The following is a 23,969-nucleotide window of genomic DNA, read 5'->3' on the forward strand; positions in this document are numbered from 1 at the left end:
CAAACTGGCAACGTTTGGTGATCTTGGAATATGGATATGGCCATGGCAATGGAAGCTGGGCACTGGTTGCTGGTTGCTGGGTGCTTGCTGCTTGCTGCTGGCAGCAAACTCGTTCTTGGTGCAACAATTAGCACGGAATTTGTGGGTGCCATTAAGTGCGATACACGATGGCCGCATGTTGCGTTTGCTCCCATTTCCATTTTTATTTCTATTGCGATGGCCATTGCCAAAAGGTGGGCGATAAAACCGCAGAGTCTATGAAGGCATCCAGGTTAGCGCCTAACGGCTCCAAGTACTTTAAATAGTTGTTGTTAGCGCCGGCAACAACACTCTGCCCTCCACTCTCCAATCTCCTTTCTCCACTCTCTAGACTCACACTCAATTAGAAACACTTCAAAGTTGCCTCCGTCCTTAGACGTTGTCCATCAAACGATTTAGCTGCTTCGCATTTGGATGCATCTTGTGCAGCAGTCGTCTCTCATAATTTTTGCATATGCAGACAAAATTTAATTACTCGTTGAGATCAAACAAAGTGCATGCCACATAAATATGAATCGTACATAGAGCAAAACGGCGGGCCCCAGTTGTTGGAACTGGGGTAAACTGGCCAAAATGAGGTTATGCAGTATATTACATCGATGTACACTCAGAAAAACAATCGCTCTGCATTTTCGAAAATTGCCCTGAAAGTTTTCCTGTTTTAGAAATAATTTCAAAATATCCTTAAACACAAATTCTTAAAATTTAATTTATTTCTATTTATCAGAAATATATTTCTTGATAACAGAAACTATTCTAAAAATAAGAAAAGTTTCTTTTAGGAATAAATCCTTTTTGAAACATTGTTAAAATCGAAAAAGTGTCCTATTAAATTATATGAATCTAAAATGTTTATATATGTGAACCATTGAAAACTTATACATAAAAATAAATCTTGTCTGTATACACATATTGAAAACCACCCTAGAAATAATACACATAATTTTTTTTAATTTAAGAAAAATTTACCCTAAAAGAAAAGTCCTTGAATTTCAGAAGAACACCAAATTCCCTTTTAGAAATATGCTTTCTAAATAATAACGTGAGTGGTACTAAAAGTAAACGCTATTTTTTTCTGAGTGTACACAATACAAACTAGCTTCATGGTATTCATATTTTGAGGCCTACAGAAGAAATGTTGATCTTGAAATTGCCGTCGATCTCCACTCCAGACATGGCATAATTTCTCATCGCTCATTTCGATGCAGGAGGCAATTCGTTAGTAAACGTAAACATCTCCTTCTGGCATGCGACCCCCTCCCATCCTCCCATTCTCCCAACCATAATGTTTAATAGCAAACATTTGGTCGGGGGATACTCTGATAATAGGTTGGCTCCCTCGTCTAGCAATTGTGGGCATAGTCTCTAGACAGTTTACGGCCTGTTTTCTGTTAGCGGTGTCCGTGCAAAAAGCCGCATATGAAATATGTGCGCCCATGAAATGAGTACAATTTCCATGGAAAAGCGCAACATTGTGGAAAATGGAAAAATTGCAAACAATATGAGCAAGTCGGTGAGCATCATTTGAAGGGACTGTGAGGGGTGTTTAGTGGAGTTGCAACTAAATGCTTCTGGGAGCAATGTTTATACAAGTGGAAATTATATTTTTGTGGCCAGGGCAAGGCATTTGAAAGGACGCTGAGTGCTGCAGAAGCTGCAACTAAATGCTTCTTGGGTGCAATCTTTATACTAGTGGAAATTATATTGGGCCAATAAAAAGGGAATTAAAAATAAGGCTAACTCAGATTTGTAAACAGAAAAATAAAACAAAACAATTAACATTTTTTCTTTTTAAACGTGTATGCAACATATTTATGACATTTAAATATTTTTGTTTTGTTTATTTTTAGATTTGTTTCGTTTACAAAATCATCATAAATCACTGTTGATATTTATAAACCCATCTTTTCACACTTGCCCAGTTGTCATATTCTGAGAACAATTATAACTCGCTGCGACATTAACTTGTTGCGGTCTAGCAATTATAATTATTTGAAGAAGCGCTGCCAAAATGACAACAGTCTAATTGGCAAGATTTGAAAAATCATTGTTTATGCAACATGACAACAACTAAATACATACAAATGTTGCAAGCTCTTTTTACTGTCAAATCAAGTTTTTCATCATCTTTGTTGCGATATTTTTGGATATAACAGAAGAGAATTATTTTCACTAAAAAAAACAATAACAAATATTTTTAGAAATGAGCCCATTTCCCAAAGAGAAGAAAATTGGTAGTCGATATTTGCAATTTGCACGCTGGTTTTTATTTTTGATCATTCGATTTTCGATTTGGGTTTCGCTTTTTATATGCAACTACCACAGTTTACATTACGTGTATCTACTTTATTATTATTATTATTATTATTATTATTATTATTATTATAATTATTTGTTAAGTATGTATTATGTGTAGCCATAAAATTAGTTAATTGTGTGAGTGCTGCCGATTCGGTCTTATTTGTTCTCATTCTCGTTCTCATTTACGTTTTGCGATTTATACAACTTATTGCTATACTTAATGCATTTAAATGCCTCAAGATCGCTATCAATTATTCATACTCATACTATATATATATATATATATATATATGTATATATATATAGACACAGAGGATATATATTCGTATATATGTGTGCTAGGTCAAGCTTAGCGTAGTGTAATGCTCAAGATATGTACTCCACAAAAACCATGTGTATTCTCTCCCTCTCTACCCCTCTCTCCCCCTCTCTCTCACTACTTCTCAGCTGAATCCTCAGCATCCGCCTCAGGCTCGCCATCCGCATCGATGCCTACACTCTTATTATCCTCCTGATCCTGCTCTTGTTCCGGTTCCGGTTCCTGTTCCTGCTCGCTCTGATTGCCAGTGCTCTCATTTTGATTGTTCTCCATCTTAATGCTGCTCAGCGGATGCCAGATATTATTACTGAGACCCGAGTCATCCTCACGAGAAGCAGGACTCTGTGCCGGCTCCGATGTGGGTGACTTGCTGTTGCCTCGCTCCACTCCGCCATAGGGATGCTGGTGATGACCGCCGGCACCACCCAGAAAGCCAGGAAAGCTGAGCAGACCCGGTGGATATGGATACTTGGCTCCATTTGCAAAATGCGGTGGAGGTATGTTGGCAAAAGCGCCAGGACTCAATTCGCCGGGCTAACGAGTGAGAATTGGAAAATAAAGAAAATCGTTGAAGACAAAGTTAAGGTTATATCAAGGTGATAAGTGGGAAGAAGGGTTGGGAAGTTCTACTTCAAATAAGTAAATTATTCAAATAAATATTCCTTAAATATTTGATTAAAAAAAACTTACTTTGGGTGGCATTCCGTTGAAGAAGGGTGGCAAGTATGGGAAGAACAGTTCTGGACGTCGCTGCATGAACTCCTGCTCAGCCGTTGGTACACCATGTGCGGCACCTGGGCCCGGGCCAGGTCCCGGTCGCATCGGCAACTCCAGGGACATGCGACGGCCGCGACGCGATGTCGGATTCGTCCACATATGCGTGCCCATGTGAACCTGCAAGAAATCAGTGGAGTGGCCCATTGGCATAGGGAAATGGCGATCAGTTTTGAGCACTGGCCTCTGCGAGCAGTAACGGAAATGCACCTTAAGGTTACCCTTCGTGGTGAAGGCCTTCTGACACACATTGCACTGAAACGGCTTATCTCCGGTGTGGGTGCGCATATGAATCTGCAGTGCCGAACTCGAACTGAAATTGCGACGACAGACGTGACAAAAGTGCTTGTTATTCACCGGCGGATCCAAGCTAGAGCTGGGCGGGCCGGCCGACATCAAAGCCTGCTGAAAGTCCAGCGGACCAGCTGGAAATCGATGTGCATCTGTGGAGCATTGTGGACAATTGTGGGAGTCGCTACAGACGATGGGTTAGGGGGACTTACGCAACTGCATCTTCATTAGGGATTGCTCCGCATCGGCGGCAGCCTCATGCTGATACCCAGCAGTAGCTGGAGCAGCAGCAGAAGTACCACTACTGGTGCCACTATCGCAGCCACCCTCATCGAGTAGCTGCAGCTGCTGATCTGATTCGGGCTCCTCTTTAATGGGTGCCGACAATGGCGTGACTGGGTCCGCAGGCGCCATCTCCAGCGTTGAGGATGGCTTCGGCTTCTTGGCAAACAGATTTGGATTGAGAGTGAGCTGAAATACACATTTGCAGCAATAGTATAGCGCTAATTTCTTTGCATTTGCCAGTTAATGTGGCGTTCAAAGAGCACTCCTCGAATCTTTGGGCCAGACGCGATTCTTAATTATCTTATTTTTGAGAGAGAGACCCCCATACCCCATACTAAAACATAATCGTCTATATGTTGTGTATGCAATTTTTCTATGCCATCGCGCATAATAATGCCAACTAATTATCTTGCACAGACATAAACCGCCGGGTCTCTCATATTTTTATGGCAAAACAATTGTTTGTCGTGTATCTTAAAACGCATCTGACTGTTGCATGTTGACTGCTGCATGTTGCCTGCTGCCTGCTGCCTGTTGCCTGTTGGCTGTTGGCTGTTGACTGAGGCAGCAGGCCGTGTCTGCTTGCCCCACAGAGATGGCGAGGCGCGACAAACAAAAGATTAAATAATTTTGCATAAGGCGTAACATAATTTATTTGCATTGAATGCATCGCACACACCGCCACCGATCCGGCACCCAGACGCCTCATTCCCTCCCCTCATCAGCTCCCAGCTTCCCAGTTTGTTGGAGGGGGAGCTGATGGCACGCGAGGCACGATCATTCATTTGGGTCCGGGGTCGGGGGTCGGGGCAGACCAGACAAGAGCAAGCCAACTCGCATCATTTCGCATCATCATAACGCATTCTCGTAATTACTTACAATTTTGAAAATATTTAGAAACTTCAAGCCCAAAAATGACGATGACGATGCCTGATGCTTGATGCCGATGCTTGTCTCTCGTGGCCCATGTAGCTCATCAACAATGTGTTAAGCGGGCAAATCGGAATGGAACGGAACGCAACGAAATGGGGCACCCAGTTTATATATATTTGGAGTGCACTCCAGCGTCTGTCGCAACGAGACGAGGCGTGGCAGAGTAACAGGGCTGATTATGGCCTGAAAATGTTATGACATTTACACTGCAAACGCATTCGGGCCATCAAATATCGCCAGCAACAGGAGCGGTTCAGGGGTGAGTGTTGCGCCCAAAAGACGCAGACGGACAGACTTGAAGTGGAAAGTGTTTGAAGTTTATAGGGTTTGTAGATTATTTATTTTTAATGTGTTGTTTTTAAATAAATACAAAATATTAAAACAAATTTGCATTGCTTTGGTTCATTATTATTATTATTATTAAGATTATTTATATATTTTATTTATATTTGATTATAATCTTTTTTTCTTGTTAGTCCTCTTCACTCTCCACTGGGCCCATAACTCATTCGAGTTTTGAATGCGCCACTTTCTACACATATTCACATAGTTTCATTTTGGAGTTACTCCAAGAATTTAAAATATAATGAACGATGTCATTAGTCATATAGAGACAATGCCGCATTGTGAGCCATGCACAGCCAGAAGCACAACATCAAACTGCGGACAAACATTCTTAAATATTAATTCACGCATTTGTGCTTAAGTTATGGGCAGCCACATGTCTGCCCCAAAGCACAGACACACTCAACACACACACGCACAACTAGCTGCTGCCCTCGTCTAAGATACAATTCCAACTCGCAGACGAACGCACTTTAATAAATAATTGGCATTGTTGTGCAGTGTAATCCCAGCGCTTTAAGACTGAGACAGACCCGGGGAACAAGAAGCATTTCTCCAAGTCCATACTTCTTCTTCAGAAGCTAGACCGCTAACCGGAACGTTAACAATTAAGGCCAAAGTATGCATTGTCGGCCACAATTTCTTCATAATAATGCCAAAGTCGTGAGCAGCAGCGAGATAAGCAATTAATAATAAGCTCATAATTTGTATGGACCTGCCTAAACAGGAGTTTCTCTCTGCCAGTCCAGCTCTTTCCAGCTCCAGTTTCAGCTCCAGCTCCAGCTCCATATTTGGCTAGCCACTCTGCGGACCACTTGTGACCATAACAATTTAATTAATGATGCCGAGGCAAGGCTTTGTGGCATGTATGTATGTATATGGATAATGTGATATGATGTGGGTAGAAGGCGAGCAAAACAGCAGCTGGATTCACAGCTGGCAATAATTCTCATCATTAGAAGTTGGTTTAATAAACTTTGAATTCTATTTTTCAACTCTAGCAGCGTAATTTCTTCACACATCTGAAGAAGATAATTCAGATATCTAAAAGTATTTATTCTCTTGATTAGGACTCGGCATATATATCCCCGGTTTTCTTATTTTTAGTAACTAAACCAATAACTTTAATCTAAAATAAGCCTAAAAATTATATCAAAATGTACAAAATAAACTTATTTCAAGTTGCAACACATTCATAAATGAATTAGTTTAAATAAAAAACTCTAAATTAAATTTTGGCTTTTAAATATGATTTACGAAACACATTTATATAAAGTTATAGCAAATTCGAAAATCTTAAAAAATTACTTTTTTATAAAGAAGAGATAAAAAAGTAGACTACAAAAAAAATGAAATGCTTTTAGAAACTTTCAGATTTAGATTAATACAAAATTAAAAAATTGGTTTAACCAGCAATTAAAAAGTTACTTATAATCAGGTTCTTAGAACCGACATAAAAATGCTAGATTTCTGAGAATTATTCGGGGAAATATTTGTTAATCACTTTTAAACGTAAGTCATAAATCGATTCTTAAGTCTTTGCTGAGCAGAAAACAAGTTTTCACACTTTTTAGACTACTGACTTATGTATATATTTAAGTATATATCAGTAAAGAACTTACCTTTGCACCGTAGGGTGATAACGCATCGTTGCAGTGGGCTCGAACGGAAGGAGCCGTCACTTCTTTGGCATGTTCGCTCTGCAGATGGCTCTCGAGGGCGGCCAGGCTGGGCAGCATCTTGAAGCACAGATTGCACACATTTGGGGGCGGCTGCAGTCCTATAGAATGATATACCCGATATACCCGTCAAGGAAGTAACAAATTAAATTATGTATGTGGATGCGACATAACTCGGAGACGCGTGCCGCGCGCAGGCAAAACGAGACCAAAATTCAATATAATAAATTTAAATCAGACTAAAGTGCTGTGACATAATGACGCCACGATCATGAAAACGAAACGCGTAATTCATTGAGCCCGATCATGATATATAAATATATATATATATATCCATACATATATATATTTATTTGTTTGCATTTGTATTGAAAATGCGCGAAAAGTTTATAAATAAATTTGTTGGAATTTGGCATAGGCAGCAAGTAGCTGGCGGCACATGGCCACAATGGGGTGAATTGGAATTGGAAATGGAATTGGAGATGGAGATGGAGATGGAAATGGGTGTGGATTGTAAAATGCCTGCTTTGTCTTGGTCCAATTGAGTTATGTCGCAGCCAGATGAAGGCAGATTTATCGCGAGACTGGATGGCAAACAACGTTCGGGTCAAAGGTGACAGACAAAGAGGCTTTGTCATCTTGGCAAACTGTCGCTTACCCATTAATCCGAGCGGTCCGAAGGGCAGCAGCGGAAACTTGGCATGCGTCTGGCCCAGCGCATGCATCTCCTCCCTGGCCGCGGCCATCAGCAGCAGATTCGGTGGCATCGGCATGCCATGCAACATCGGCAAACCGCCTGAATTGGCTGCAGCAGCCGCAGCAGCAGCAACTCCAGCGCCTGAGCACGTGGCACCGCTGTTGCCGCCGCCACCGACACCAAAGAGACGTGCCAGCGATGTGGCCGATGGCGATGGTGATGATAGATCCATGGCGGGCATCTCACCGCTGGCACTTTCACGTCCGCTGCCCTCCACATCGTCCGACCGGGAGCGCTCATCATCATGCCCTGGCAGCCGTCTATCTCGCTCCCTCTCCCTGTCGAGCAGTGCGCTGGAATTGTCACGTGAATCATCCGTGCTGTCCATGGTCATGAACTCATCGAAGTCGCCGCCCTGCGATGACTCCGATCGCTGACCCGAATGATCCGAGACGGTTGTCGAGAAGTCCAGCGTGTCTGAGGTGCCCATCGATTTGTTCGAGTTCTGATCCTCGATGCCCAAGCGTTCGACATCGCCACCCTGCCCCTGCAGCTGAACATGACCAGCGCTGCCGTCGTCCATTGTATGGATGCGTATATGCTGCTGCAGAATGATGCCGTTGGAGAACTTCTGATGGCACACCGGACACTTGAACTGGCTGCGCATCGGTGGCTTGATCTTGTGGATGCTCATGTGCGCCTTCAGGTTGCCCTTGGTGGCGAAGGCGCGTCCGCAGATCTTGCAGCGAAAGGGTCGCTCCCCGGTATGGGTGCGTATGTGCATCTGCAGGGAGCTGCGACAGGACATCACCTTCTGGCAGAAGATGCACTGATTGGGATCGGTCAGCTTGTTCTCAATATTATCGACCAGCTGCTGCAGCTTCGATGTCTCCGACGTCTTGTCGATCTCAATGAGATCCTCCCACGACTTGTCAATAATACGCTCCATCTGCGCCAACGAATACTCGCCAGGCAAACCACCGCCAGGCATCGCTGTCATCCCATCCCGGCTCGCCGACGAGCGGCGCACCAACTTGACCAGGTGCGAGTGATGCTCGGCATGAGGATGCTCCTCGCCAGGCGGACTACCCGCCTGGCTTGTCTGTCGCTTGCGGACACTACCATTGCGACGATTGCTTGCTGCTGGAGTTGTTGGTGTTGTTGGCGAGGGAGCGGGTGGCGTTGGCGGTGTCGTTGGCTTGGGACTGTCCTTCATCTTGTCCTGGTCCTGTTTCTCGGGCGACACCAGCGCAGGAGGCTCGATAAGCGACTTGGTACACGGAGCTGGTTGCGTGACTTGCTCGGGTGACTGCGATAACTCTCTGGTGGCTGGTGGCTTACTTAGATCCTCGGCCTGCTGCAGTCGTCCCAGAGCTGTCGGTTCCTGTAGCTGCTCCAGCGCTGACTGTTCGTTGCTTGGCGGCGGGGGTGGGGGTGGTGGTGGTGGTAGTGGTGCTGCCAGTGGTGGTGGTGGTGCTGCTGCTGCTGCTGCCACCACTGGTGGTGTCACAAACGGCAGCCGAATGGCAGCAAACTGCTCGGGTGCACTGACCCCGTTGACCACGGGTGGCATCAGCATGGGCGGAAAGATCTGCGTGTGCCGCTGATAGTGCACCTTGAGATTGCCCTTGGTGGTGAACTTGCTGCCGCAAACATTACAGTGGAAGGGTCGTTCGCCTGTGTGCGAACGCAAATGGATTTGCAGGGCCGAATAGCTGCCGAAGATTTTGCCACAATATTTGCAGCGATGCTTGAAGATCTCGCCGCGACTCTGCGCCTCCTTGGTGGCATATTCCGAGTACTCCTCCTGCATCTGAGCGGCGTGCAGACTCTGCGATGCAGAGTCCAGCACCTCCTCGGTGCGACGCTGGAGCATCTCGAGACAGTTGGGCTCATTGGGCGCCGGCGGCGGATCATGATTGGTGATGATGCTGGACGCCAGACTGGAGCTAATGTCGCACATCAGTGGCTTGTACTCGCTCTCGGCCAGCTCGTGTTCGCCTTCGGCTTCAGCCTCCGCCTCCGCCTCTGTCTTCGTCGTCTCCCGCGATCTTTCCCTGGCCAAGGCGCGCCTTGGTCTCTCGCCCAGCCTATTGCACTCGTCATCAGTCTTTGAACTCTCCTCCAGCCTTGCATGATCCAATTCGGTTCGCTCACCGTTCACTCGCGACGGCTCTTTGGATGGCATCGACAGTTGCTGCTCCTCTTCCAACTCCTCCACATCTTCGGCCTCCTCTCCCGCTTCATCGTCATCCTGCTCGGCATAGTTTTGACCCTGCCGGCTGAGGGCGGCGACCACTCCCCCCGCTCGCTTCAATTGACTCTGTAGATGCTGGATGAGCTGCAGCTGCATCAGATGCTGTCGCTGCACATTGAAGATGGTCGACTGCACCATGGCCAGATCACTGGGATCTGTGGATGCCGCCGCCAGCGCCGTGGCCGCAAACTGAGCCACCGCCACTTTGGTATGTTGTAAAGCTTCTAGTGCCACATGCCCACTGTTGGGCAACCGATTGCCCGAGATGACCGAGAGATCCAATGCCTCATTGCTATTCTCTGGCTGATCGGAGCTGGGCAGTGATGTCTCCGATTGCTTCTCCTTCTCCTTCTCCAGCTGCAGCTCCATCTCCATTTCCGGCTCGATTGTCTCATCCGCCGCATTGTTATTGCTGTCCGCATTCAGTTCCTTGGCCAGGAGACTCTCCCGTTCGCCAATGGGATCTGAGCTGCTGCTGTTGCTGCCTCCACCTCCTCCACCGCCACCTGCGCCTCCTCCACTGCCATTGGAGGTAGCAGTGCGCGTTCCTGTGCCCCGATAATTGATGCGATTGCGAAATATGGAACACATTCTCAACCAGGAGCGGACGATCGTAAAGATCGCTCCACTTCCTCCCGTTCACAATTGCTGCTGACTCGTGATCTGAATCCGACTTGGTTGCTGCTGCTGTCGTCGCTCATGGGACGCTGTGGATGAAACGAGAAGATTGCAAACTGAGTCAAGAGTCGAGAGTCGAGAGGTGTGCAGCAAATTTACGCACATATTCCCGATCGAATTATTATAATCGATTTTAGCGAGATGTCGAGAACTCGATTCTGATGCCTGATTCCCCAGTCACGTAAGGAGTTCTCGACCCGGTCAGACTCTATGATACATTTTTGAATATATGAATAGCGCGTCGTGTCGCAACTTTGGCGGGTGATGAATAAATGATCACATTGCATTTTATTAGGGGCGTATAACTTAATTGTTGGTCTATCCAAAGCCAAGCCACACTTGGGCAATCGATCGATCGATCGATCGATCTATCTATCTATCTACATATATCTATCTATCCATCTATATGAGAATAATGTTTTTATTTTAAACTTTCCGTAACTTGTGGATTATTGAACTGGCCGTGTTGTTTTTTCTTCTCTTTATCTTGTTGCGTTTTGCATGAGGCATTGCCTCTGAGTAATTTATTGATATATTTTACTTTGGAATCACTCAGCATAACTTTGTTTTGGTCCCATTCAATATATATATGCCGGCTTTAGCTAATATAATTGCCTCCCCCACATCCCCCAAGCCACAACACCAACACTCGATTGTTACCTATTGCGTTATTATATGGAAATGCTGAGGTAACTCCATTTCTTTATCCCCAACTCCCCCCTGAATAGTTGGCGATTAGGTCAATACTTTGCAAAGATTCAGATGTGTTATATGTATATGTAATATATGTAATATGAGTAAATTTCGGGTAAATTGATACACTATTGATATACTCGGACACAAGGGAATGTTTAGGTAAACTTTCTTAAATCGGTCGACCATTGAGTAAGGAAGACATAATATTGTGAAAAGGAATATTGTGATAATAACCAGTTCAAATACTCTAGTCCACTCTAGAGAATTATTTATTTAGTTACTTAAGATCAACTAATTTCAGTCAATACAAAATAATACAAAGAGTAGAAAATAAATTAAATACTCTTGATAATTTTTAATAAATAAAATTAATTTAAAACAAAATTAAATATTTCAATTTAAATTGAACAAAGCAAATAAATATTCCAAACTTGAGGTACTAGCTATTAAATCGAATCAAAAATATATGCTATAATAATTAATATAAACTACATATTATATATAATATAATTAATGGGATCGCAGAGGCTTCTCTTTGACTGTTATATATTTTTGCACAACATCATTAAACCCTTTTTACACATCTTGTATTGGTTGAGTGTTAGAAAAATGTGTTTTGAAATCGGTATTCGATTTAAAATATTTGAGTATTTATTAAAAAAAATAAAAATAAATTTATAAATATTTTTAGATCGTTTTGGGTGATTCTCTGTTTACTCCAATCTTTGTATAGAATTCACAAATTAAAAACCACCAAATGTAATATTATTAAAGTGTCATTCTCTTTATTCACTTTTATTTTATTATTTTTATTTATTTTTTAATATTTATTCTGCCCTACAGCTTAAGATATCAACCTAGTTTGACAACTAGCTATCCACATTTATATCCACTAATTCGATGTTCGAATTACAACTTTCCACAAACTACTTTGAATTCTTGAATTTCAACTGGGCTTAGTTAATAAAGAAAAATGGTTTGCTTGAAAGTATATATTACACTTTTGGCAGCTCATCGATTTCAACATGATTTCCCCAAATAATTTGTGGGTTACATTTGCAGCAGTCTTCCAATGCTACTAAAATGGGAAAAAATATTTCACAATAATCAACGAAACATTGTGGAAGTTGATTTTTGGTTTTGGTTTTGGATTTGGATTTGGTGTTCGCATTACGAACGATTGCTTTATGATTATTTCCCGGCAATTAATTGAATTTATTGGCAAAGGTAAACACAAGGCGTGCCCTGCCCCAAAACACCACAATTCGATAGAAGCCATAGCCATAGCCATATCCATAGCCATATTCACATTTCGTATGCGAACTCATGTATCTTCACACACACACACACACACACACACATACACACACACACACACACACACACACACATTCACATACATATTTATATCGATTGGACGCTCTCGAAATCGTCGACGCGAACACATCGTATAGTATTTCTATCAATGCCGACGACGGCAATGGGCTCATCCGAAATCAATTTGTTTAATGCAACACCAACAGCAGCAGCAAGCGCCTCCTCCTCCTCCTCCTCCTCCTACCGCTAGAAGCACTTTTCCCACAGTGGAAAACTGGCTTGTGGTGTTTTTTTGGGTGGTGTTTCTTAGGCGCCCCGGCGCATCGTCGAAAGTGTTGACCGAAGGAGTCAGTCAGGCTCTTGAATGTGGCCAGCCACAACTTATTCCACTTGAGCTGATTTCTTGAGCGATTTACGCACAGCCAAAAACATAAAACTTCCGCAATTGCCTACAGCCTGAAGTTGGCTACCAAGTTGCAATCATCATCAGCCTCATCATCTTCTATGATGCCTGCGCAAGTCCCATTCCCATTCAGTTTGTCATTCATTGTGGAAACTACCAAAAAATTCATGTTTTTTTTTTTTGTTGGAAACTTGTTCGAAAGTTTCCTGTCAGCAGGTGGTCCGCTGAGCGCCAAACTTGAAAGGAACTCTAAATCTTTTTTTAGGCAATGCAAATAGTCGCTACACTAAAAAAAAACGTAGCTTAGAAAATCTGTCTATCAGCTAAAAGCAAACTGTTTGCCAACTATTTTAGGAAATCAAAGGTTTGTATAAAAATATATTGGAAAACTATATTTAATTATTTGGAATTTATGTGTCTGATTTTTCCGACTTTCTGTAGAAGTTAAAAAAATTAAAATTTTTGTTTGTACACTATAATTAAATAATAAAATGTATAGTAGCTTTGACACAAAATTTGCATTTTTGAGGTATTTCTTAAAACAAATATATTTTTGGGAAAGCGTTTCTACTTTGAAGTAAATTATTTTAGTGTGTTTGGTTACAAATTTTAAACTTTTCTCTAAATATTGTTTTTAGTTTGGAAGTAATATAATTTTATTTAATATAATTAGAAATATAAAGTATTTGAAAATGTATTTTTGAGCAAGAGTTTCCAATTTTAAGTAAATTAATTTGAGACGGTTTTCGAACTTTTTCTAATTTTTTTTTTGAATTTGTTTTTAATTATAGCATGTTAAAATGAAGGTTTATTTCTAGGGCATATTTTGTGTGAGTGTATTAGTTTCGACCGCCAGCAGGGCTGGCGGGGGAGTGAGCTGGCGGGTATTGGGATATTGGTGGGTGGGGCATGCGTAAATATTGTATCTGTGAGATACAACAAACCGTCAATCATTTGCCTCAGTCAGCCGTTAATTATGGATGTACGAGCAGTCGAACATTTGTTTTATTCGCAGCCTCATCCGCTGCGGATATGGATCAAAATTCGATGCAATTTGCTTGACTGATTGATGGCACACGCACAATGTGCTGTGTGTGTGGTGTGTGTGTGCTGTGCGTGTGTTAGTTAGAGAGTATCTGAGTATATCTCAGGTGCTACTCATACACACACATCCGGATTGCTGGACTGCTGGTTGCCAGATTGGCAACGCGGCGGTAAAGTAAACAATTCATTGAGTGAATGCTATTGAGATATTGATTAAGTTTTGTTATTCCACAAGTCGATCAAAGCAATCGAGCATTGAACACAATTCAGAAACTTTAATTTCTGCTAAAATAAAATTAACAAAAATTATGATTGTAAGACGGACACTCTCGACTCGCAGATACTCTGTAAAATATGCAGAACATAAAGATGAATTGAGTGAATGATTAAGTCGATCAAAGCAATCGCGTATTGAATATGAATCGAATAATCGCAAAAAAGATTAATTTCATGCTAAACTGAAATGAACAAAAATGATGATTCTAAGACTGGCAGATACTCTGTAAAATATGCAAATTAAATTTAATGTTTTTTTTTTGCAGAACATAAAGATTTTCACTATGACACAACGATAAGAAAGTATATGGGAAAATCGAAGGAAGAAGAAGCAGAAGCAGACATAAGAATTTTATGAGCTCCGTTTAACATATGTCTGAATGTGTGTGTGTGTCGGTGTGTGTGTGTGTGTGTGTGTACATATATGTTAAAAGCAGGGAAGCAGTCAAAGTGTGCCTGTGTGCAAAAGCCAACTGAGGCTGAAAAGTGGTCGTGGTTAAAATAGCTGGCCGTAGTTAAAAGTCAAAAAAGGGGCGGGCATCTGGGCAATAAGGATGGAGCTGCGACTGGTCACAGACCGAGCAACGAGCAACGAACAAGCGAACAAACGAACAACAACGAACAGGCCGAATACAAAATGTCTGCACAATTTATTAAGCTGAAAAAATTTTATGAGTTGAATTGGTATAATTTTCATATAATTTTTGTGAAAGAAACCAAATGGAACGGCAAACCGAAGAAGAAGAAGAAGCAGAAGCAGCAGACGACGGAGACGGAGACGGAGACGACGACAAGTTTGAGTCCAGACGCAGTCGGAAAGGGACAACGAAGACAAGCGTCAACCGTGGCGGGGTGTGGGGTGTGTAGTGGTCAACCAGTTGAGCAGCAGACGTGAAAGAAGAGAAGAGAGAAGTGAAGAGCCGAGGGAATAGCGGAATAAGCGCCACACACACCGTTCGAAAATGTAAGCCTGTGTGTGTCTGTGTGTGTGTGTCTGTGTATTTGTTTGTGTTTGAGAAATGCAAATGTGTGCGTGTCTGCAGACGAAGGCGTAGGTAAAAGTGGAGTTTCGCTTTGCAGTGGGGAAGTGGGGGAGGAAGAGAAACAGCAAGGGAAAAAGAAGAAGAAGCAGCCCAAAGCAGACCAATGCCAAGTGGCCGGAGCGTGTCATGCAGGGGGGAGCTGAACAACAGACACACACACACACACACAGGCACTCACTCACACAGACACACACACACATGCACACTCGCCTTGTAGATGAATTTGTATTGTTTTGCATTTGCTTTTGGGGCGCTACTTTGTTTTTGCCTCGGCTTTCGTTTTTATGTATTTTGTTTTTTATATTTCTTCTTTTTTTTTTGTTGTTGTTGTTGTCGAAAGGAATAATAAAGGCCAACGAGAGGTGGAGAATGGGGGGCAGGGCAGCGCTGGGAAGGGCAGGGGAGGGGATGGAGTGGGGAAGGAAGAGTTGTTAAGCTGCCATTGCAAACAATTAAAATCATAAGAGACGCACATAAATTATTCATGGCTTAATCTAAAGTGGACAATCTATGCAAAGTAACCAACACACACACACACTCGCACACACACCACTGTCAACCCCTCCTGCTTATTGCCCACCCTCCTTTCTTATTGCAAGCACACACACACACACACATACATATGTTTTTATGTTTTGCTTGTGCTCAAAACTCAAACTTGCTCTAATTCTCTAAATATCTTCACTCTTCTCCTCATTCCTCACGCCTAACTTTTTACACACACAATTTCAAGTCATTTTAAATAGATATAAAAAATGTTCAAACTAATGGAAAGACTTTTACATCGAATTTAAAGTTATTGTAATGTGAAAAATATACAAAATTGAGGAAAAAATCTACTTACATTTCTGCATTAAATATTAAAGAATTTAAAGAAAAAAAAACATTTCTAAAGTGTAAAAATTGCGAATAAAAATGGTCCAGTTGAGAGAGCTCGACTTAGGGATACCCTAAGCTCAACTGTTAAATGCATTAAATCGATTAAATCGATTTAGCTTGGTCAATATGCAAATACGCTTTGGGTAATAAAATGATCTTAATGAAAACAATACAGTTGATTAATAATAGATCAAGACATATTATGCATAAATTAGAAGAATATACCTTTACAATTGTGTCTTTTAGTGCTATCGATAATCGATTTGTATCGATATTCGTAAAAAGGAAAATCTTATCAATTAAATGGAATAATCTTAATCTTAATCTTAAACTTAACATTAAACTTGATTAAGTTTATTCCATTTTTTGATATCTTTTTCTGTTGCATGAATATCGATAGAAACGAAAAGTTGCTTTTAATGAGTTTCTAAATTCTTAGGCATATTTATTGCTCGACGTGGCAATAAATTATAAGTGTGGCATGTGTCAATGGTATTTTGTAGACTTAATCAGACTGATATGTGTGTACTAGATATGTATAAATAGCCTAGTCGAATATATTTATTGCATTTATTGCAGTTGCAAGCACAATTTCAGAATTTCAAATATGTGATAAAAATGGCTGGTTTTAGCGGTTTATTGAATTAGTGTGCGTTTATTAAAAGCGCCAGCCGCAAAACTGAAAAGCAAAAATCATCGACAGATTGAAATGTATCTCATGAGTTGCAGCATATATACATATATATATATATAAATACATATTAATATATAGTTATCTATGTTCATTCGTATTGTATGTGTTTCAGTGATGGGTGCGCAGATTTGTTGGCATATTTCTTTTGTGGCGTGCAACAAAAAGATTCAACGATTTGCCCACATTACAAAATATATCGCACAAAATAATAAAATTTTGTGGCTTTTCGGCAAATATTTGGACAGCCCCTGAGGGAGGGGAGGCGGGGCTACAAAGGAGGCGCTGCTCGACATGAAAATGATGAACATTTTTCGCGAGTCAAGAAAACTGAAAAATCGGCTGGCAAAATAATTCAGATATAGATAGATAGATAGATAGATAGAAAGTGTAGACAGTTTTGCTTTTGCCTGCGCACATTTCTGTCATAACAAAACAAAAAAATATTTTTTAAGAACACCTTCCCCTCCACCCTCCACATGCCGCTAACCTCACCGAACGCCCTTCGGTTTGACGTTGATGTTGAATATTTATATATATAAAATATAAAATAAATAAATAATAAAAGAAAACGGTCAGCAAATAGCTGGCAAATAAATACAAATAAATATGCCATTAGGAGGGGGAAGGGAGGGTGGGCTGAAGTGGCGCGGGAGGCGTGGCAAGTGGCGAGTGGCCAGAAAAATGAAAAATAGGCTGGCGTACAAATTTGTTGTAAATTTTATAAATGAACAGAGCGCAAAAATTAAATGAATTTATCGTCGACAGCGTCAGATATAAAGATGAAATTGATGAGGACGATGATGATGATGATGATGATGATGTATGCACACACAGATACACACACACACACGACTAGCTTTGTCTCAGATGGATTTGCTTGCTTGTCCGTTGAAATGAAATCGCGCGACTCATAAATTAATTAAGGCAATAAACGCATTAAGACACATGCACATTGATATTAATATATATATATATATATGTGTGTGTGTGTGTGTGTGTGTGTGGGTCTTAAGTATCTGTATCTTTAGCTGTATGTGTGTGCAACTGCAACTGTGCCACTGCTGGCTATCAGCTTAGCTGTTCTGCTTGACGCGCTTGATTGCTCATCATTTAAATCTCAAACGCCCACCTCCCCCTCTACCACCCCCTCCCTCCGCTGGCTGACATTTGACTGTCTCGGTGTTCCGCATCTGACACCTGTCATCTTTTCGTTTAACCTACGGCCCCCCAATCTTGCCCCAAAAATCACACACCCACACCAACACAGCCCGCCCCGCCCCCTTTTGCCACGCATTGCTGCTGTGCTAATTTCCCTGCCCCTCCCCCCTCCTTGCTGTCACCCGCTCTCTGGAGACATGCGTGTGTGTGTGTGTGCGAGTGTGTGTGTTTGCTGGCATAGCATGCTTCCAGTTTCATATACACTAAGAGAAAATTATAGAAACTACTTTCTCTTGGCTTAGTTCAAGTAAAAAATTAAATTTAATAAATTTATTTTGAATTTGATAATTCTTTTGTGTAAGAAAAACTTGAATTAATTTAAGTGCGATTATTTTCATTTTAAAATACAAATTTAATCAATAAAAACTTTAATTGCCCGCATTTTAATTTATAAACTTAATTACTTTAAGTTTTAATTTGTGAAATAAGAATAAGAACTTCATAAGTAATAAATAAGCAATTCAGTTTTTATTTTATTATGTTTTTATTCTCATTCATGTAATTGTAAGGATTCTTCTCATTTTCAATTAAAAATTAATTACTTGTTAAGTTTTTTTTAAGATGAGAACAATCGTTATTTAATTACTTATTAATTACTTATTAAGCTATAATTTTAGTATAAATTATCGTTGTTATTTTTTAGTCGGTGTATTTTCAAATAAAAACTTAATAACTTGCAACAAATTCTCAATTTCTTGTTTTAAGAGTCGTACAAATCAATTCAAATTTTGTTTTGTATATAAATTAAATTAAATTAAAATTTTCTTCACATTTTTTAAGCACAAAATGCTGGTAATCAGAGTTAAAATACTTATTAAGGAATATTCAACAAGGATAACTAAACATTTGCATATATCAAACGAATGTTCTTTCTTAGTTCAAAGAGTGTTTTTCTCCTAGTGTATCTATCTAAATATATATATATATATATATTTATATATATAGATAGCTGTGTTAGCTGTCATTTGGATATGTATCTCGTGCTCATACCCAGACATCAATAATCTCCACGGTTTCGTGTCACCTTCGAGGCGTCTTGTTGCACTTCTTGTTGCTCGATTGTTGCTCTTGTTGCAGTTGTTGTTGTTGTTGTTGTTGCTGTTTTTGCTCGTTTGTTGCAGGCACAAAGTAGTTGTATTTATGTTAAGTTTGACATAAGCCCGACATGCAACTTTCTGTTGTTGTTCTTGTTGCTCTTGTTTTGTTACTTCGGTTGCATGTCCTCGCACAAAGTGTCAAAGTTAAATAATCGACACTCGGACAACAAACGGAGGCCTTCGACTAGCTCAGAATTACACAAAATTGCTCAGCTCTCAAAAATCAAAATTGCTCAGCTCTCAAAAATCAAAATTGCTCAGCTCTCAAAAATTTGCAATTGCTAAACTTTTTTATAGCAACTTTACAAACTTATCACACAAATATCACATGACAAGAATTCAAATTGTGGCTTAGTTATTTTTGGTTTATTTAGAAAGTTGGCAAAACCAAAGCAGAAAAGATTTTGATTTATAAATTAAGTATTGCAAAAGTAGCCAAATAACATGATAAGTTTAAAAAAAAATAATATTAAGTTGAGTGTACAAATTATTCATTTTACATAAGAAACATTTAAAATTCGGAATCACATTTTAAAAATTAAATTTGTATGCACAAAAGTATATTTGCAATGGTTTTCAAAATACTAATAAAGCATATTTTTATTAATAACTCAATAAATATTAACAGTAGTCATTTAGTATATAAATATACAATGATATTATGATAAGATAAGAGAAGAGTCAAGATTGATTTCGACTATGAGAGAAGAATGATTGTTGATTTGATTGATATCTTTGAATAATAATATTTGAGGAAACCATTTCTCATACACAAGTTAAGTTATTTTTTGACCATTTTAGTCGTGGATATGTTTTAAATATATGTTTATTATTTTATATTTATTTGAAAGGGAAAGCACAGCTGATTAGCTTTTAGTTTAAATTGTTTTCTTATCTTATTTTTGTGAAACTCATGTTTGAACTAGAAATTATAATTGAAATGAATAATCTGATTCCTTGATTTATTTGATTGTTAGTTAAACTTGACATTGAAAAAATAATTATACATAATCTATACATAAAACTTAACTTAAAAAATTATAATAGGGAATTAACAACTATACAATAACTAAAGAGTTGTATTAAGGATTATTAAAGATTAAATTAAGTATTCAGTTACTTAAATGTAATGTTAATATTAACGTTAAACTAAGCTTTATCTAAAGATATAATGACAGACATCCAAATAACCCAGGATTCTACTTGAATTTAGTTTTATTGTTATTGCTTTTGATATGATAAAATCAGCTTACAATTGATACTACAAATATCATGTTATCATTAGTTGTAGAGGGTGTTCTAATTTTATCGTGAAGTGAGAAGAAGACCTTTGCGAGACTGTGAAGTATATATATTCTTGATTAACACACCTAACCTATTCGATATAGCCTTGTTCATCTGTCCTCTGTCTTTTTCTATCAGTTATCAAGTCTTAAAATCATATTGAAAGTAAACATTTATGATGGATATATTGTTGCTGCAGACGGTTGGACATATTGAAGCACTATATCATACAGCTGTCATATAGGAATTATCCTTCGAAAGATTAGTTATTTTAAAGATATGTTATTTGTTTAACAAGCTGTTTATTAGTATAGAATTCCCATATTATCTAGCAGCCATAGGAACAATCGGTCGAAAGATGCGTTCTTCTATGAATAAATTTTTTGATTCACAGTTTTCTTAAAAAAAAAACTCCAAAAATTATGCACCTTAAAATGCTGATCACATTTTAATAAAAATTGTTACTATTATAATATATTTAATATAATAATAATATAATAATAGTAAGAGTTTTTGTAAAGAATTCCGGAGCATATTTAATTCAATAAAGTCCAAAAATGTTTACTCACTTGAATATCAACTCCAGTTTGCAGTTTGCAGTTTTCTATTTAAATTTTATTTTTATTTTTATTTGTGTTTTGTTTGTAGTTTATCCGTTTTTTGTGAACATTTTGGCAAACACTTTAATTGAATTATTGATTTCGCCGACGGCAGTTTGCCAGTTTTTGGTTTGTTGCTGTGAATCCTGCAGCAGGATGCCAGATAATAGATAATAGATAACAGAGATAACAGTTCTGTTGTGGGCAAATTTCAAATTTGAATTTGTTTTTGGCTGTCTTTGTTACTTCTTCTTTTTATTTTTGCACTGCACTTTAACATTTATTGCACATTTTATTTAACTTCGTTGTAGTTGTTGTTGTTGCTGCTGTTGTTGTTGTTGTTGTTGCTGGCGCTGCTGCGTTGGCCATTTGCATTTTTGTATTTTTATTTTATGATTAATTAAACACACGCGACCACAAAAACTTCGACAGCATTGTTCACCCCTCGCCCCCGCGCACGCAACCCACATGCTCGCACACACACACACACACACACACACGCACACGCACACAATGAGAGAGAGAGACACACACACACACACACGCACACGCACACAGAGATACACACACACAGACGCACACACGCACTTTATGACTGGACTGGAGAAGCGGGGCGACGTAACGTAACAAATATAAAATACGTAATGTGCGTGAGCGTAATAAAAACCGTTAAGCTGGCAATGCTGCTGCTGCTGCTTCCTCTTCCTATTCCTCCTTCACCTCCTCCTCCTCCTCTTCCTCCTCCTCCTCTTGTTGTTGTTGTGGCTGTCAAATTTTTGGCTTTTGTTTTTTTTTGCGTGCTGTTGGCAACAATAATTTTGATTGTGAATGGCAAATTAGCTGTAAAAACTGGCCACTGGCAACTGTCCGCTTTTGTGGCAAGAGCCCAAAAAATATTTTGTGTTGCCTGGCTGAACGTTGAACGTGGAACGTTGAACGCTGCGCTGCCGTTGGCCGTGACTGGAGCCGAGGCAGCGAATGTCCTTTATGGATTTAAACGTGCTGCAAGCAGCAAGCAGCAAAGCCAGCAAGAAACGGCAACGAGACCAAAACGACGAAAAAAAAACAACAGCAAACCGAAAAAAAAACAAGTGAGGCGCAGCAGCAGAAGCGTTGGCAGCGGCAGCAGCAGCGAATCGAAGTGTCGCTTCTCGTTGGGGGCAGCAATGCAAAAAGCTTGCCCGCAGCGAGAGAGCGGGAGAGCGACAGAGCGAGAGAGAGAGAGAGAGAGAGAGAGAGAGAGTGCGTGCAACATTTTCGAAATGGCGGGGAAAGTGTCGTGTATAAGACTGTTAAGCAGCTTCCTTAACAGTGAGTGCCGCTGTTAAGCTTTGCCCGCACACACACACACTAGCTGTGCTCCTCTAACACACGCTGTACGCGCATTTATGAAAGGTCTCATGTGTGTGTGTGTGTGTGCCATAAATCAAAAAGAGAGAGAGCTGCGTGTGTGTGTATGTGTGTGTTGGTATTGGTGCTGCTCTCTTGCCGGCTGGCCGAGCGCACTCGAAAAGCGCCGACGGCATACAAATCGATACACCCAAGAAACAGCAGCAGCAGCGACAGCAGCGTCGGCTGCGACAGCAAACGAATAACTGTTCGAGAGCAGAGAACGTCATCTTCGGCGCAGCGCAGCAAAATGCCGTTTTTTTTCGCTGCTGCTTCTTCTTCTTTATGGAGCAAAAACAAATTATGACAACTTTAGGCGGAGCATATCGACAGCTGCAGCGGCGTCGGCAGCAGCAGCGCTGCTCTCATTTTTATTTTCTTATGTTTTGCTCCTCGTTGGCCACGCTCAATCATATTTTTTTACGACATGCGTGCGTGTGTATGTGTGTGTGTGTGTGTGTGCGTGTGTGTGTGTGTGTGAGTTTTCTTTATTTACCTACGTATATATTCTTAGGCTGCTGCTTCTTCCTTGCCGTTGGTCCTTTGGCGGCCATCGTGCGACGCCAAAATGCCGTCGGTGAAAAAGTTGTTGCTCAAATAACTGTTGTTTCTCAATAAGATAATAGGAATATGAATAGAAAATTAATAGGAAAATGAGTCTGTTTCTAAATTTACAATATATATTTTCAATCTTATTGCTTTTCTAGATATTTTAATCCAACGAATTTTGATTTTTACTTGTTTTAGTCTTACAAATTAAATCAGTTCTTTGCTGTTTTCCTAATTAAAATACTTGGAAAAAGTTTTATCCGAAAATTTGTCTCGCTTTAAACGTAATTCCTTGTTAATCTAAGGAGAAATCCATTCTTAATACTAGTATTTTATATTCTAATATGGATAAATTGTAGTTGAATCATTTTAAGCTCAAATTTTGATTTGCAAGCTCAAATCAAGAATGTTTGAAAAAAATGGTAAAACTAAAAGCAAACTTGGATTGGGTTTATTTAATCTAGACTAAACTGACTTAATTTATGATTTATTCTTAGTCAACGCTTTTAGTCGATGAATCTACAAATGTATTCTTAATTTATTAGCGATTTGTATTTTAATAACGATAATTTTATTTACCTGACAATCGAAGAATTTATTCTTGGCTTAATATTTTTTTATAGAATTTATTTATTTATTAATTTAATCTTTGCTTATTTTTTTTAATAAGATTTATTTTTTTTTTTAAGTTTTTTAATTCACATAATATTTTGTGGAAAAATGTATTAAAAATAACATTAATACTTTATTGAATGCACGACTGCATTAAAGTTCCTCTACTCGACGATTATTTAATTTTTTAAACTCAATTTTGATGGCATCTTTATCGGCTCAAGCCCCGAAATACTGCTTAATGCAGTTTTGTGGCATGAATTATGCATGC

The 23,969-nt window shown here is 39.8% G+C and overlaps 1 protein-coding gene across 2 annotated transcripts; it reads right to left on the reverse strand.

Annotated features, from left to right (window-relative positions):
* Window positions 1–2,299: 2,299 nt before the first annotated feature.
* Window positions 2,300–21,142, reverse strand: LOC6566835 (homeotic protein spalt-major). 2 transcript variants are annotated; one of them, XM_001992855.3, is made up of 7 exons: window positions 21,119–21,142; window positions 7,625–10,627; window positions 6,910–7,067; window positions 3,937–4,195; window positions 3,644–3,876; window positions 3,350–3,553; window positions 2,300–3,193 (listed from the first exon to the last, which is right to left on the reverse strand). In XM_001992855.3, exons 2-7 carry the CDS (start codon window positions 10,509–10,511, stop codon window positions 2,777–2,779), a joined length of 4,158 nt encoding a protein of 1,385 aa, XP_001992891.1. In that variant the 5' UTR covers window positions 10,512–10,627; window positions 21,119–21,142; the 3' UTR covers window positions 2,300–2,776. The 2 variants fall into 2 exon arrangements, with proteins under 2 accessions (XP_001992891.1, XP_032595276.1); XM_032739385.2 differs by having other exon boundaries at window positions 3,350–3,876.
* Window positions 21,143–23,969: the final 2,827 nt, after the last annotated feature.

This window comes from Drosophila grimshawi, unplaced genomic scaffold (genome assembly GCF_018153295.1).
Source record: "Drosophila grimshawi isolate 15287-2541.00 unplaced genomic scaffold, ASM1815329v1 contig_1377, whole genome shotgun sequence".
Lineage (NCBI taxonomy): Eukaryota > Metazoa > Arthropoda > Insecta > Diptera > Drosophilidae > Drosophila > Drosophila grimshawi.

What these genes read in the sequence shown, in the direction of transcription:
- LOC6566835 (XM_032739385.2), bottom strand. Translation starts at nt 10,511, where the DNA reads ATGTGTTCCATATTTCGCAATCGCATCAATTATCGGGGCACAGGAACG. An exon ending in CGGACCGCTCGGATTAATGG is followed by an intron (nt 7,068 to 7,624) that starts GTAAGCGACAGT and finishes ATCATTCTATAG; the next exon opens with GACTGCAGCCGCCCCCAAAT. An exon ending in CCTAATGAAGATGCAGTTGC is followed by an intron (nt 3,877 to 3,936) that starts GTAAGTCCCCCT and finishes AATGCTCCACAG; the next exon opens with ATGCACATCGATTTCCAGCT.